Consider the following 14,748-nt stretch of genomic DNA (forward strand, 5'->3'; position numbering starts at 1 on the left):
AAAAAAAAAAAAAAGAATTGCTGAGAAAAGGGTATAAAAATCCCCAGCTATGACTATGTAACTATTTCTCATTTTAACTGTCAATATTTATTCCATGTATTTTATAGCTGTTATTAAGCAATACATATTTATGACTGTTTTCTCTTCCAGATAAATTGTCTTTTATCTTCATTATAAAATAGCTCTATTTGTCTATACAGTTGAGTCTTGTCCTTTTTTTCATTTCTGACAATGTTTGCCATTTAATTAAAGAATTTACTCATTATTATTTAATGTAAATATTGATATGGTTGGATTTAGATATACTATTTTGCCATTTATTTTTTGTTCTATTGTATTGCTTTTCCTGTCTCCTTTCTAGATTATGTTCATAAATTTTACACTTCCATTTTAACTTATAATTGGATTTTTAGTTACATGCCTTTGCATTTTTTTAAGCAGTTGCTCTAGGGTAAACAATATACATCCTTAATTTTTCATAACCTGTTATTGTTGTTAGGTGCTGTAACTCATACAAGAGAATAAAACACCACCCTGCCATTAATTAAATTGTTCGATAATTTCCACATTCTGTTGAATCACCTTTCTTTGGAATGGGCACAAATATGGATCTCTTCCAGTCAGTTGGCCAGGTAGCTGTCTTCCAAATTTCTTAGCACAGACAAGGAAACACCTCCAGCACCGCATCCATTTGTTGAAACATTTCAATGGGTATTTGGTCAATTCCTGGAGCCTTGTTTTTTGCCAATTCCTTCAGTGCAGCCTCAACTTCTTCCTCCACTACTATTGGTTCTTGATTGTATGTCACCTCCTGAAATAGTTGGATATCACCCGATTACTTCTGATTACAGTGACTCTGTGGAACCCTTCCATCTCCTTTTGATGTTTCTTAATCGTTCAATATTTTGCCCACAGAATCCATCACTATGGCAACTTGTGGCTTGAGTTTTTCTTCACTTCTTTCATCTTGAGAAATGCTGAACACATTCTTCCGTTTTGGTTTTTAACTCCAGGTCTTTGCATATTTCATTATAATACTTGACTTTGTCTTCTTGAACTGCTCTTTGAAACCTTCTGTTATTTTATTTCAGCATTTCTTTCATTTGCTTAGGTACTCTACATTTAAGAGCAACTTTCAGAGTCTCTTCTGATACCCAGTTTGGTCTTTTCTGCCTTTCCTGTCTTTTTAATGACCGTTTGCTTTCTCATGTATGATGTTCTTAATAGCATGCCACAACTCATCTTGTCTTTGGTCATTTGTGTTCAGTAAGTCAAATCTTATTTTAGTTTTTTTCAGCTTCAACCAGAACTTGCATATGAGCAATTGATGGTCTGTTCCACAGTCAGCTCCTGGCCTTGTTTTAACTGAAGATATTGAGCTTCTCCATTACCTCTTCCACAAATGTAGTTGATCTGAATCCTGTGCATTCCATCTAGTGAAGTCCACATATATAGCTGCAGTTTATGTTTTTGAAAAAAGGTATTTGCAATGAGTAAGTCATTGGTCTTGCAAAATTCTGTCACACAATCTCTGGAATTATTTCTATCACCAAGGCCATATTTTCCAACTACCAATGAGTCTTCTTTGTTTCCAACTTTCACATTCCAATTACCAATTATTATCAATACATCCTGATTCAATGTTTGGTCAATTTCAGACTGTAGAAGTTAGTAAAAATGTCTTCATCTCTGACTTTAGTAATTGGTGCATAAATTTGAATAGCACTAGTATTAACTCGTCTTCTTTGTAGGCATATGGATAGTATCCTATCACTGACAGCATTGTACTTCAGGATAGATCTTGAGATGTTCTTTTAACGATGGATGAATGCAACACCATTCCTCTTCAATTTGTCATTCCCAGCATAGCAGATCATATGATTATCTGATTCAAAAGGTCCAATACCAGTCCATTTCAGTTCACTAATGTCTAGGATATCTATTTTTATGCGTTCCATTTCATTTTTGACAACTTCCAATTTTCCTAGATTTGTAATTCATACATTCCTTGTTCAGATTATTAATGAATGCTTGCAGCTGTTTTTTTCCATGTTGAGTCATGCTCTATCAGTAAATGCAGGTCCTGAAAGCTGTACCACATCCACATCATTAAGCTGAATTCTACTTTGGGGAGGCAGCTCTTCCCCAATTGTGTTTTGAGTGCTTTCCAACCTGAGGGGCTCAACTTTCAGTGCTGTAGCAGACAAGGTTTCATGGCTATTCTAAAGTTTTCCAGTAATACATCTGATAGTGTTTCACTGTTATTCAGAAAGTTTTCAGTGGCCAGTTTTTTCAGAGGTAGATGGTCTCGTTCTTCTTCCCAGTCTGTCTTTGTCTTGAACCTCCACTGAAACCTGTCCACCAGGGACATAACCTACTTAGAATTAACAGTGTAGCCCTTCCATAAAATGTAGAAACCTTGTGACCAAAGAGATCCATTTATCCACATCTATGTGCTTTCTACATAGTTCGGGAAATGCCAAGATAAAATTTCATAATTTGTTTTAAACTGACATATGTATTTTAAAGACTTTAAAAGGAAAATGAGGCTATTTTACATTTATTCTGACATTTATCATTTTTTATGCTGCTTCTATATGAACATCCAATTTTCCACACGGAATCACTTCACTTTAGTTCAGTGAACATCTTTTCCTATTTTTATAGTGCAGGTCTGCAGACAATATATTCTCTGTTTATATTTATTTAAAAATATCTTCATTTGGCCATAGTTCTTGACTGATATTTTCACTAAATATAGAATTATGACTTAATTTTTTTTATTTTCTTTCAGCACTTAAAAGATGTTATTCCACAGTCATATGCTCTTTATAGTTTCTGATGAGAAACTGGACAAGACAGAGATCATTGTTCCCCTTATTTAAAATGTAATTTTTCCCTGTTTGCTATCAAGATTTTCTCCATGTTGACTATGATGTGCTTCAGCATTTTTTCTTAATTTGATCTTAGTTAGGGGTCATTGTGCTTCTTGAATCTACAGATTTATGACGTTCATACATTTTGAGAAATTTTTTTTCTGCCCTATTTGCTCTCACCTTCTGGCACTCTAATCATTTATACTTTTTCTCTCTGTTCAGACTACATAGTTTATACTGACCTATTTAAATTCATTAAATCTCTCTTCAGTTATCTCCATTCAGTATTTAATCTCACCCTGGGAAATTTTTATTTCAGTTATTGTATGCTCAGTTCTAAAATTTTCATTTGCCTTTTTATAGTTTTTCTTTCTCTACTATAAAATCCTATTCTGTCAACTATACAGGTGTATTTTCCTTTACATCATAAAGTATAGTTACAGTAACTTTTAAAAAAATCTTGTCTAATGATGCTATCGTCTAGGTCATCTTAGAATCAGTCTCCGTTGACTGTCTTTTCTCTTGTGAATGTTTCACGTTTGATTTCCTTCTTCATTTATTGATCAGTTTGGGATGATATACTACATATTATAAATGTTACATTTTGAAGACAGTGGATTTAGTTACATTGACCCAATGTGCCAGGCTTTTTTGCTTTCACACACAATTTGGCTGGATTAAAACTGTACATTCAGTCTCTTAGCAACTGCTCAAATCTCAGCTGAATTCTTTTATCCTTAGCGGAGCTGCTTGGCATTTCCTCCACACGTATGACTCAAAGAAACAACAAAGTTTATGCATAGAATTTGAGAATCCTCATCTGTGAATTTCTTTGAAGAGATGCTTGCCTCACATTCCAGCAGCAATGGTAACCACAAACTGTGCCCTCTAATTCTTTGTGCTAGAAAGACTGTGGAATTGGTATCAGTGTTTTAGCTGCCCCGAATGTAACACACTGAAATTTAGCCACAGGGTAGAAATAATAAAAACAAGACAATTACCCAATGTTACTCCCTTCTTCTAAGCAAAAAATCATCTCCAGAATTCCAAAATATTCCTACTTCTGGTTATTTCTGCAGTACAGGTCAGGTAGTATTTGTTTTGGTATAGTTTTATTTTTTGTATTTTGTATTTGTTCATAGTTTATAATTTTTATTGAGCAGAAGTTCAATAAATAAATTTTAAAATTAGCTTGTCAATTTCTACCAAAACAAACAAAAAGTCTACCAGGATTATGGTTGCAAATGGATTAATTTAGAAATCAATTTTGGGAGAAGTATCAATACAACGATAGTGAGCTTTCTATTCTATAAACATGGTAACTCTCTCTGTGTAGGTCTTTTTTAATTCCTCTAGCATTATAAGTTTCAGTGTATAAGTCTTATACTTTGACTAAATTATCACTAAATATTTGAGTGTTTAATATTATTACAAATGACTTAAAATTTTCTTTCCCAACTATTCATTGATAGTTGCATTGCAAGTTACGTTGACCTTGCATTTTGAGACCTTACTAGTGCTAGTGTTTTGTAGATCCTTTAGGGATTTATATTTATGCAATCATCTTGTTTAATCATTTTACTTCTTCTTTTCCAATCTGCAGACATTCCAATCTGCAGACATTTTATATCTTCTTAAATTATTGCACTATGTTGGATTCCCAGTACAATGGAGAATAGAAGTAAAGAAAGCAGATATTCTTGCTTGGTCCCCATTTTAGGGGAAAAGATTGTTTTTCATCAGTGATTTTTATCTGCAGATCTTTCATAAATACCCTTTATCAGGTTGAGGAAGTTCTCTTTTATTTCTAGTATACCAAGAGTTTTTATAAGGAAAGAATGTTGAATGCTAACAAATGTTCTTTTTGCAGGTTTGTTTGTTTCTACTAAGATAATCATTTGGTTTTTCTCCTTTACTAATAAGGTAAATTGCATTGATTGTTTTATAAATATTCCAAATTTGCATTCCTATGACAAGTTCTACTTAATCATGTTCTATCTTTTTAAAGAGCTCTGGTGGCACAGTGGATAAAGTATGTGGCTGCTACCCAGAAGGTCAGTGGTTCAAATCCCCCAGCCACTCCATGGAAGGAAAATGAGGCAATCTACTTCCGTAAAGATTTACAGCCTCGGAATTGACTGGCCAACAGTGAGTTTGGTGGTTTTTTGTTTTTTCTATTTGGTTTAGTGGCATAGTGGGTAAAGCATTTGGTTGCTAACCAGAAGGTTGATAGTTCAAACCCACCGGCCGCACCGTGGGAGGAAAATGAGGCAATCTACTTCCATAAAGACTTGAAGGCTTGGAAACCCAATGGGGGTTACTATGAGTCAAAATCAACTCAAAGGCGGTGAGTTTGGGGTTTTATTGTGGTTTGATTATCTTTGTTATACATTGCTGTTTCATTTATTTTGTCTACTTGTGTAGATGTTTACAATGGGAGGGCAAGTCCAGTACCGGTTACTCCAACAAGGCTAAAGTGAAACTCACAAATAAGCACTAACCTTAAGCCATGGTTAACTGTGGAGATAGAAATTTAAACCAAGGGAAAAAAAAAACCCAAACTGACTGCCATCAAGTCAAATGCGACTCTTAGCAACCCCTCCTTGGGTTTCCGAGGCAGTATCACTACAGAAGTAGATGCCCCACCTTCCTTCCGAGGAGGAGCTGGTGGGTTTGAACTGCCAGCCTTCTGGTTAGCAGTCAAATGCCTTACACACTGCACCACCAGAGCTCCTTTGCTATAGGCATACATAAGTATTTGTTAAATACCTTTAAAGTTAATAGAAACAAAACGTAACAAAATCAGTTGCCCTCAAGTTAATTCCAACTCATGGGAACCCCAGGTTTAAAGAGCAAAACTGTTCCATAGGGTTTTCTTGCCTGTAATCTTTACAGAAGCAGTTTGCCAAGTCTTTCTTCTGCAGAGCCACTGGGTGGTTCATACCACCAACCTTTAGGCTAGCAGCTGACTGCCAAAGGATTGTGTCACCCAGGGACCTAAAGTTAATAGCATAAAGAAAAAATACATACACTATGATGTATAACTCTCAACACTCTTTTCTTTTTTGTTGTTGTTGTTGTTAAGTGCCGTCAAGTCGTTTCCAACTCATAGCGACCCCATGCACAGCAGAACGAAACACAGCCCGATCCCGCGCCAGCGCCACAATCCCTGCTATACTCGATCCCATCATCGCAGCCACCATATCAATCCATCTCGTTGAAGGCCTCCCCCTCTTTCGTCAACCCTCCACCCTACCAAGCATGACATCCTTCTCCAGGGAATGGTCCCTTCTTACAACATGACCAAAATAGGTGAGACGAAGTCTGGCCATTTTTGCTTCCAAGGAGCATTCTGGCTGCACTTCCTCCAGGACAGATCTGTTAGTTCTTTTAGCAGTCCACGGTACTTTCAGCATTCTCCACCAGCACCACAACTCAAAAGCATCAACTCTTCTTCGGTCTTCCCTATTCATTGTCCAGCTCTCACATGCATACCAGGCGATTGGAAATATCATGGCTTGTGTCAGGTGCACCTTAGTCCTCAATGAGATATCCTTGCTCCTCAGCACTTGAAACAGTTCCTTCGCAGTTGACTTTCCCAATGCTACACGTCATCTAATGTCCTGACTGCTGCTTCCGTTGGCATCGATTGTAGAACCAAGCAACGTGAATTCCTTGACAACCTCAATCTTCTCTCCATTTATTGTGATGCTGCTCATTGGTCCAGTTGTGAGGATTTTTGTTTTCTTTATGTTGAAATGTAATCCATACTGAGACTGTATTCTTCAACCTTCATCAGTAGGTGCCTTAAGTCATCCTCACTTTTAGCAAGCAAAGTTGTATCGTCTGCATATCTCAGGTTGTTAATGATCCTTCCTCCAATCCTGATACCACGTTTTTCTTCATATAGTCCAGCTTCTCGGATTATTTGCTCAGCATATAGATTGAATAAGTGTGGAGACAGAATACAACCCTGACACACTCCCTTCTTGATTTTAAACCATGTAGTGTCCCCTTGTTCTGTTCGAACAACAGCCTCCTGGTCAAGGTACAGATTCCTCATGAGTACAATCAAGTGCTCGGGAATTCCCATTCTTCTCAATGTTATCCATAATTTGTCATGATCCACACAATCAAATGCCTTCGCAGAGTCAATAAAACACAAGTAAACATCTTTCTGGTATTCCCTGCCTTGAGCCAAGATCCATCTAACAACAGCTATGATATCCCTTGTTCCACGTCCTCTTCTGAATCCGGCTGGAACCTCTGGAAGTTCTCTGCCAATATACTGCTGCAAACGTTTCTGAATTATCTTCAGTAAGATCTTACTTGCATGTGATATTAATGATATTGTTCTATAATTTCTACATTCTGTGGGATCACCTTTCTTTGGAATGGGCACAAATATGGATCTCTTCCAGTCAGTTGGCCAGGTAGCTGTCTTCCAAATCTCTTGGCATAACTGAGTGAGTGCCTCCAATGGGGCATCTGTTTGTTGAAATATCTCAATCGGTATGCCATCAATTCCCGGAGCCTTGTTCTTCGCCAGTTCTCTCATTGCCGCTTTGACTTCTTCCTTCATTACCATTGGTTCTAGATCCTATGCCACTTCCTGAAATGGATGAAGATCGATCAGTTCTTTTTGGTACAGTGACTGTGTATTCCTGCTATCTTCTCTTGATGTTTCTTGCATCATTCAATATTTTGCCCATAGAATCTCTCAATATTGCAACTCGAGGCTTAAATTTTTTCTTCAGTTCTTTCAGTTTGAGAAATGCTGAGCGTGTTCTTCCTTTTTGGTTTTCAGACTCCAGGTCTTTGCACATTTCATTCTAGTAATTGGCTTTGTCTACTCGAGCTGCTCTTTGAAATCTTCTGTTCAGCTCTTTTACCTTTTCATTTCTTCCATTTGCTTTAGCGATTCTCCGCTCAAGAGCAAGGTTCAGTGGTAATGTACCAAACAGTGTTTCTTTGCTATTCATAAGGTTTTCCCTGGCCAATTCTTTCAGAAGTGGACGGCCTCTTCCTTCTTCCTAGTCTGTCTCAGTCTATAAACTGGGCCGTTACCTATGCACCAGGTGCATCTCGCTGGGTTTTAAACACCAGAGGCTCAGCCTCAAAACTCACGTCTGCATGTCACCACAATAGGACAAACCGAGAGACAAGTTTGTCCTGCTGTTTGAGACCCCTCTTATCCCCCCCACCTGGGTCCCAGTGGCTGACTGTTCCTCTGTCTGGCTTCCAGTCTTTTAATCCCCTTTCTTCTGCTCCTCTGGCCTGCTTCTTTGGGCGTCCCTGAGTTTCCCCTCCTCACCTAATCCCTTTGGCTGATTGCTCTTCTCTTTGGTTCCCTGGGTTTTACCCCTTTCTCCTGCTCTTCCGGCCTGCTACTCTGTGCTACGCCCGTGCTTACATTGCTCCCGGAGACCCGGTCCCTCTCGGGAGGGTAACAAGGGAGCCGTGTGAGCACTAGTGACTGGGTTTTACCCCTTTCTCCTGCTCTTCCGGCCTGCTACACTTCTTTTTACACTTACAGATATCGTGGAGTTTCAATCAGACAGAGAAGGCAAACTGCCAATATCAATTCACACTTAAGCAAAACTTTTGCTAATAAAAACTGAAACACTTGCAGGAATTAAACATATTGCCCCCATTTTAAACAATGAAAGGAAATTAAAAACATTACTGAATGTCACTAACTTGGCTCATCTGAAAGGAAGTAACTTAGAAAACACAGCTTATTTTAAATTATCATGCCAATTCAACCTAAATGGCTCCCTAAAACAATATACATAATTTTTACTACAATTCCCTCAGTTTCCTGAAACTTGTAGCTATAATATCTCAGGAACAGCACTATATAATGACAGTATTAAAACAGTAAAGTAATGCCTATTAGGAGAAGCTTCTGATACTGCTGAATTGAAATATTTTTCAATATGCTACACCAACATGAAAACAATTTTAAAAAATGCCTCCAAAAAAAGAAATTTCATCATCGTTTCAGTAAAATTCAAGACAGCTAATCAAAACTGAACAAAATTCAGGGCCAATAAGCCATTGATTTGTTTATTCAATAAATATTTACTGAATACCCACTATAGTTCCTATCCCTCCAAGTGCATAGAGTCTTCTGGAAGGATTACTAAGACTTCTCGTGTATCTGCAGAGGAAGATACCTCATAGTCTTAATAGTTCACCACCACTCTATGCCAGTTCCAGGCCACCAAGCTGTTGCCAGAGATGGCAAGTAAATGCCCTGAAAGAAAGAGTAAGCTGTCTCTTTCTTCACTGTTCCCTTCTTTTCCAAATCTACAGTCAATTCTGAATAAGTGGTACCCTGCCTGGAAAACAGACATATTCTCTTTCAAACCAGTAACCAGATGGCCCAGAGCTCATCACTGAAGGTTTGGATGCATTGGCCTCCCCTATTCTGAAGTACCTTCATGTACATTTGCACTTTGATCCTCAAAACAAGTCTTCAGTGCTGGGGAAGGGACAGATTACTAGCTCCCCAATTTTACAGAAGAGGAAACTATGAAACTAAGTGGAACAATGCAACACCAAGATGTAGGACAGAAACAAGTCATATTCCACATTCTAGTAGTATTTCATTCATTCTTTTACTCAGCATGCATTTACTTAACAACACTATGAATAAAGCACTGAAGCACTCTGATAGCTTTATACAGGACTCAGAACAGAATAGAATCCAGTCCCTAAAACTGGGAGTTTATAGTCTTGTGGGGAAGACAAGACACATGTGTGTGTGTATAAAGATATGTTGATTGTTGATGTGAGGAAGACACACACACATACACATATATATAAAGATAAGATGCCTAAGGCATTTGACTGCTAACCAGAAGGATACTGGTTCAAACTCACCAGCCACTCCCTGAAAGGAAGACTGAGCAATCTACTTCCATAGAGATATCGCCTCAGAAACCCAAGGAGGTGTTGTTGCTGTGAGTCGAGACTGACACAACAGCAGTGCTTTGGTTTGGTTTTTACTTATATACATAATTTCATATATATATATATATTTTTTAAATGTTCCCAAACTATAAAAACAAACTCACTGCTGTCAAGTCAGATCTGACTCATAGCAACCCCTCCTTGGGTTTCCAAGGAAGTATCAACATGGAAGTAGACTGATTGTCCAATCTTCCTTCCAAGGAGTAGCTGGTGGGTTTAACTGCCAGCCCTCTGGTTAGCAGTCAAAGCACTTAGGTACTATGCCACTAGAGCTTCCTTTATAAATGTTATATAATACAAATTTTATATAATATATAATATGTATTCTATACATGATATATAACACATATTTTGTATATATATAAAATTGTAATATAAGCCAATACATGATCTATGCCAAAAGGCAAGGGCAGACAACTCTTATATAAGAGTTTAAAAGTGGGGTGATATTGAAAAGTGGTTCCTTCCTGCCTCAGACACATACTCATTTAGAGTTACACAGAATATATATAAAGTTTCTATCTCCACTGAAACCAGGGATCAGTACTAATTCATCCTATTATCTGCATCAGTCTCATCCATAACAGAATAAGAGGAAGGACTGATAGGTGAAAGGAAGGTAAGAGCTGACAAGGGCTGATTAGTGTTTTTCTGGTGTATTTTATTTGTATGTGTCTTTGGGATTTAAAAAGGGGAGGGAGGAGAGACATGTATGGAGCTCTTAAAAACTTCCCTCCCTTACAAGTTTCTTAGTCATTCTGCTTATCGATTAAATAATAATTTACTTGGGATTAACAAACTCATCTCTTTAGAAGAGCTGGGCCTTCGAGTATGAATGAATCAGTATAATGAGCTATACCCCCAAAACAGATCAGTTTTGATTTGGAAGAGAGCTGGAGGAAAAGAAAGAGTAGGAAAATTATATAGCAAAAAGCCTTTGGGGGAGGTATGAAACTTGAATTTTTAAGCTTCCCTGCAAGCTAGGAGTGATGAGTTAATTACTATCAAAAGTTACTAGAGTTAATGGCTGCAGAAGTACCTCAGAGTATAGAGGAACTCAAAAACCCCAATGTTACCAAATCAACTCCCATTCATAGCAACCCTTAGGACAAAGTAGAACTGCCCCGAAAAGGTTTCCAAGGCTGTAAATCTTTACGGAAGCAGACTGACACATCTTTCTTCCATGAAGTGGCTGGGGGGTTCAAACTGACGACTATCTGGTTAGCAGCCAAGCACTTTAACCACTATGACAAGAAGCTCCATAGAGTACCAAAAGTAAGTTAGAGTAAGAATAAGGTGCAAAGAGATAAAAGAAAAATATTCCCTTCCACAAGAAATATTGAAAAACAAATTAAATGTTTAAATGCAAAGACAGTATTTTAATATCTTTTCAGGGTAATTGTGGATAATACATATGCCACAATACACTGCTTATGAGATTAACCACAAATGATGTTACTACTTATATCCTCCCTCCTAAGGCATTTGACTGCTAACCAGAAGGCTGGCGGTTCAAACCCACCAGCCACTCCTCAGAAGGAAGGTTGGGCAATCTTCTTCCGTAGTGATACCACTCCAGAAACCCAAGAAGGGGTCGCTATCAGTCGGATCTGACTCCACAGCACATAACGACAACAATAACAATTCTTCCCAGCAGGAATATTTCCTATCATATCCTATATCACTGTTCCTCTCAGTCATCATAAGAAATCCAAGTCTCGAGGTCATCCTTTATCATCCCAATAGTCATCCCAGACCCTCCATATCCTTCTCTTGTGCCCTCACTTCCTTCAGTTCAGTATTGGAATATCACCTTCCATTGAGATCATCCCCAACCACCTTGTCTAAAACAGCTGCACCCATCCCACTCTTGTTCCCTTATCTTGCTCTGTATTTCCCCTTAGCACTTACATTAAACTGCTACGACTTCTCTCTGTGTATTTCCTCCACAAGAATGCAAACAGATGTTGTTTACTTCTGTATTCCCAATGACAGGCAAAATGCCTGATAGACAGTAATTACCAAAAAGATATTAGGTGAAATGAGACGGTACATAATACACTTTTTAAGTTTACTTTTACTTTGCTTGTTTAAAAATTTCTAACAAATTTACTTGTCAATTTTTTTAAGTCATATAATAAAGAGGGACATTTCCACATAGTTACGTAAAACACGTATAAACTAGAATACTGAAATGGGAAGATAAAACAGGCATTTAGAGAGCTCAAGAGACTAACATCTAGGCAGTTCAAAGAGGGTACACAGAATATAGTAATTTTCAAAATTTATATTGCAACACAAAGTAAATTAGCTTTCATTTTCCATTAAAAAAAAAAAAACCCAGAATTTTCTATTGCCTTATCTGTAAAATAACAAAGGAAGAAAACATCAGAATTCTAACTTCTTAGCTATGACAATAAAAATGCTTTTAAAAAGTGATACATCTTAAAGCAGTGTGTTCATTAAACAAAGTGTGTACCTTTTTTTTATCCATAAAGCTAAAGATACTGACTGACTCCTTCCTCTGTGACATTTCCCTTCTTGAAAACTCTCATTTTATCTTACATACTCAACCATCTATTACTCTTATTTTTCCTTTTCACTGCCTTTCTTCTCCAATGTTACTTATTTATCAAATTTATTTTCTTATCCCCATTCCCTCCTTAATTCACTATGCAGATACTCCAGTGAAATTGTCCTAGAGCTAAGCAATGCACTCCTGTCATATCCAACAGCTTCTCCATTGTCCACATTTCTCCTGAGTGCTCTACATCACTGAAAGACGATGAACACCTCCATGCTCCTGACACCCTCTCTATCCTTAGCTTCTATTTCATAACCCATGCTTTCCTGCTTCCCCTCCTAGTTCTCTGATGTTTTCTTTCTAATCACACGCATGTAGGCAACACCCTCAGTTTTGAACATATGAGGTTGCATACTATAGCGGCTTTTAAGTGAAAATGCAAACTCTTACTCTGTCATTTCATTATTCATTCAACAAACATTAAGGAAGCACCTAGATATTGGACTAGGCCCCGAGAAAAAACAATTAAAAAGGAATATTTGATCACTGCCCTCAAGTTCATTGGATAGGGCCTAGTGACACAGTGTTTAAAGCATTCGGCTGCTAATCAAAAGGTCAGTGGTTCAAAACCAGAAGCTGCTCTATGGGAGAAAGATGGGGCAGAATGGTTTTATAAAGATTTACAGCTTTGGAAACATTATATAGGAGATCTGCTCTATCCTACAGGGTCACTATGACTTGGAATTGATTCAATGGCAGTAGGTTTTTTTTTTCTGTTTGTTTGCCCTCCAATTCAAGCAAATACAAAGAAAAATGGTTGTTTAATTCAGTACCAAGATGTGTGCCACGTGGAAACTAAAATGATGAGGTTTTATTTCCTTAATTTCCTTTGTGGCACTGTTTCAACATGAACAATCTGAGGTAAAAATATAACAGAGGCAAAATAATTCACAAGGGAAAAAAGGAGACATTACTCACTGATGTAAATGCCAGCAGCTCCTCTTCAGTTAACTTATGAACTGGATTATTCTTTTGTAAATTTGTGCTTTAAATTAAAAAAAAAAAAGGTAATGTAATTCCAACATGCATGTTTTATCTAACGAAATCTACATTTTAAAAATCAAAGTAGAGATCTTATCTATTTGGAGGTACACATTTTAATATTACTGCATTCCATACAAATGTAAAAATGATTTTGCCAAAATTAAGCATAAAAATTAACACTGACAAAGAAAATATACTAAATGTCAACATAATTTAAATTAAAAGTATTTAAAAAAGAAAGAAACCAGTCTTTACTATTGCACACGAGGAAAATAAAAATAATCAATATGTCATCAACTCCTATTTATTAAACATACAGTATCAAATACAAATATTACTATACCTACTAGACAGAAAAATATTAAGATAGCCAAGAGAGAAGACAACAGGAATTAGAACCTGCTGATAGAAGTTTAATTTGGCAGAATCATTTTGAAAAACAATTTGGTATTATCTTGTAAAGTAAACATTTACATATCCTTGACTCAGCAATTCCACTCCTAAGTATAGTAGCTAGAGAATTCTTGAATGTGTGCAATAGGAATCAGATACACAAATATCCACAGTAATATTGTATGTGACAGTAAAAATGGAGAACCAATCCAAATGTCCAAAAAAAAAAAAAAAAACTGAATATATTGTGAATATTCATTCCAAGAAATGCTGTACTGCAAAGAAAATATCAACTATATGTAACAACATGAATGAATCACAGCAACAAAATACTGAGAAGGAAAAAAAGCAAATTACAGAAAACTGCAGAGAGTAAGATACCACTTTTATAAAGCTCAAATAGAAGTAAAATTAAGCCATTTATTTAGAGATAAAAACAAATTGGGAAGGGTGTATGTCAGGGTTATATCATTTCACCATCTTATTCAATGTGTATGCTGAGCAAATAATCTGGGAAGCTGGAAGAAAAATACAGCATTAGGATGGGAAGAAGACTCATTAACAACCTGTAATATACAGAAGATCAGATAACCAAGCTTACAGGTGAAGATGACTTGAAAAAGCATGCACTGATGAAGATCAAAGACTATAGTCTACAGTATAGATTACACCTCTACATAAAGAAAACAAAAATCCTCACAACGGGACCAATCACAAAAAATGGAGAAAAGATTGAAGCTGTTAAAAATTTCATTATTACTTGGTTCCACAATCAACACCAAAGGAAGCAGCAGTCAAGAAATCAGATGTTGGGGTTCTGATAAGATGGCAGAATAGGCAGACATACTACACAGACCCTCTTCAACAAAGAAAACCAAACTCACTGCCATCGAGTCGATCTCGACTCATAGCGACCCCTCTTTGGGTTTCCAA

General features: G+C 37.0%; 1 protein-coding gene across 1 annotated transcript in view; it reads right to left on the minus strand.

Moving 5' to 3' along the window:
- The window catches only part of TTC27 (tetratricopeptide repeat domain 27), a 393,959-nt gene that overhangs the window by 233,830 nt on the left and 145,381 nt on the right, over positions 1–14,748 (minus strand). The window contains exon 9 of the mRNA XM_007938793.2: positions 13,357–13,423. Within this exon, the coding sequence (XP_007936984.1) occupies positions 13,357–13,423 (67 nt within the window). The remainder of the gene's footprint in view (positions 1–13,356; positions 13,424–14,748) is intronic.

This window comes from Orycteropus afer, unplaced genomic scaffold (assembly GCF_000298275.1).
Source record: "Orycteropus afer afer isolate SDZICR_OR568_19922 unplaced genomic scaffold, OryAfe1.0 scaffold00054, whole genome shotgun sequence".
Classification (NCBI taxonomy): Eukaryota; Metazoa; Chordata; class Mammalia; order Tubulidentata; family Orycteropodidae; genus Orycteropus; species Orycteropus afer.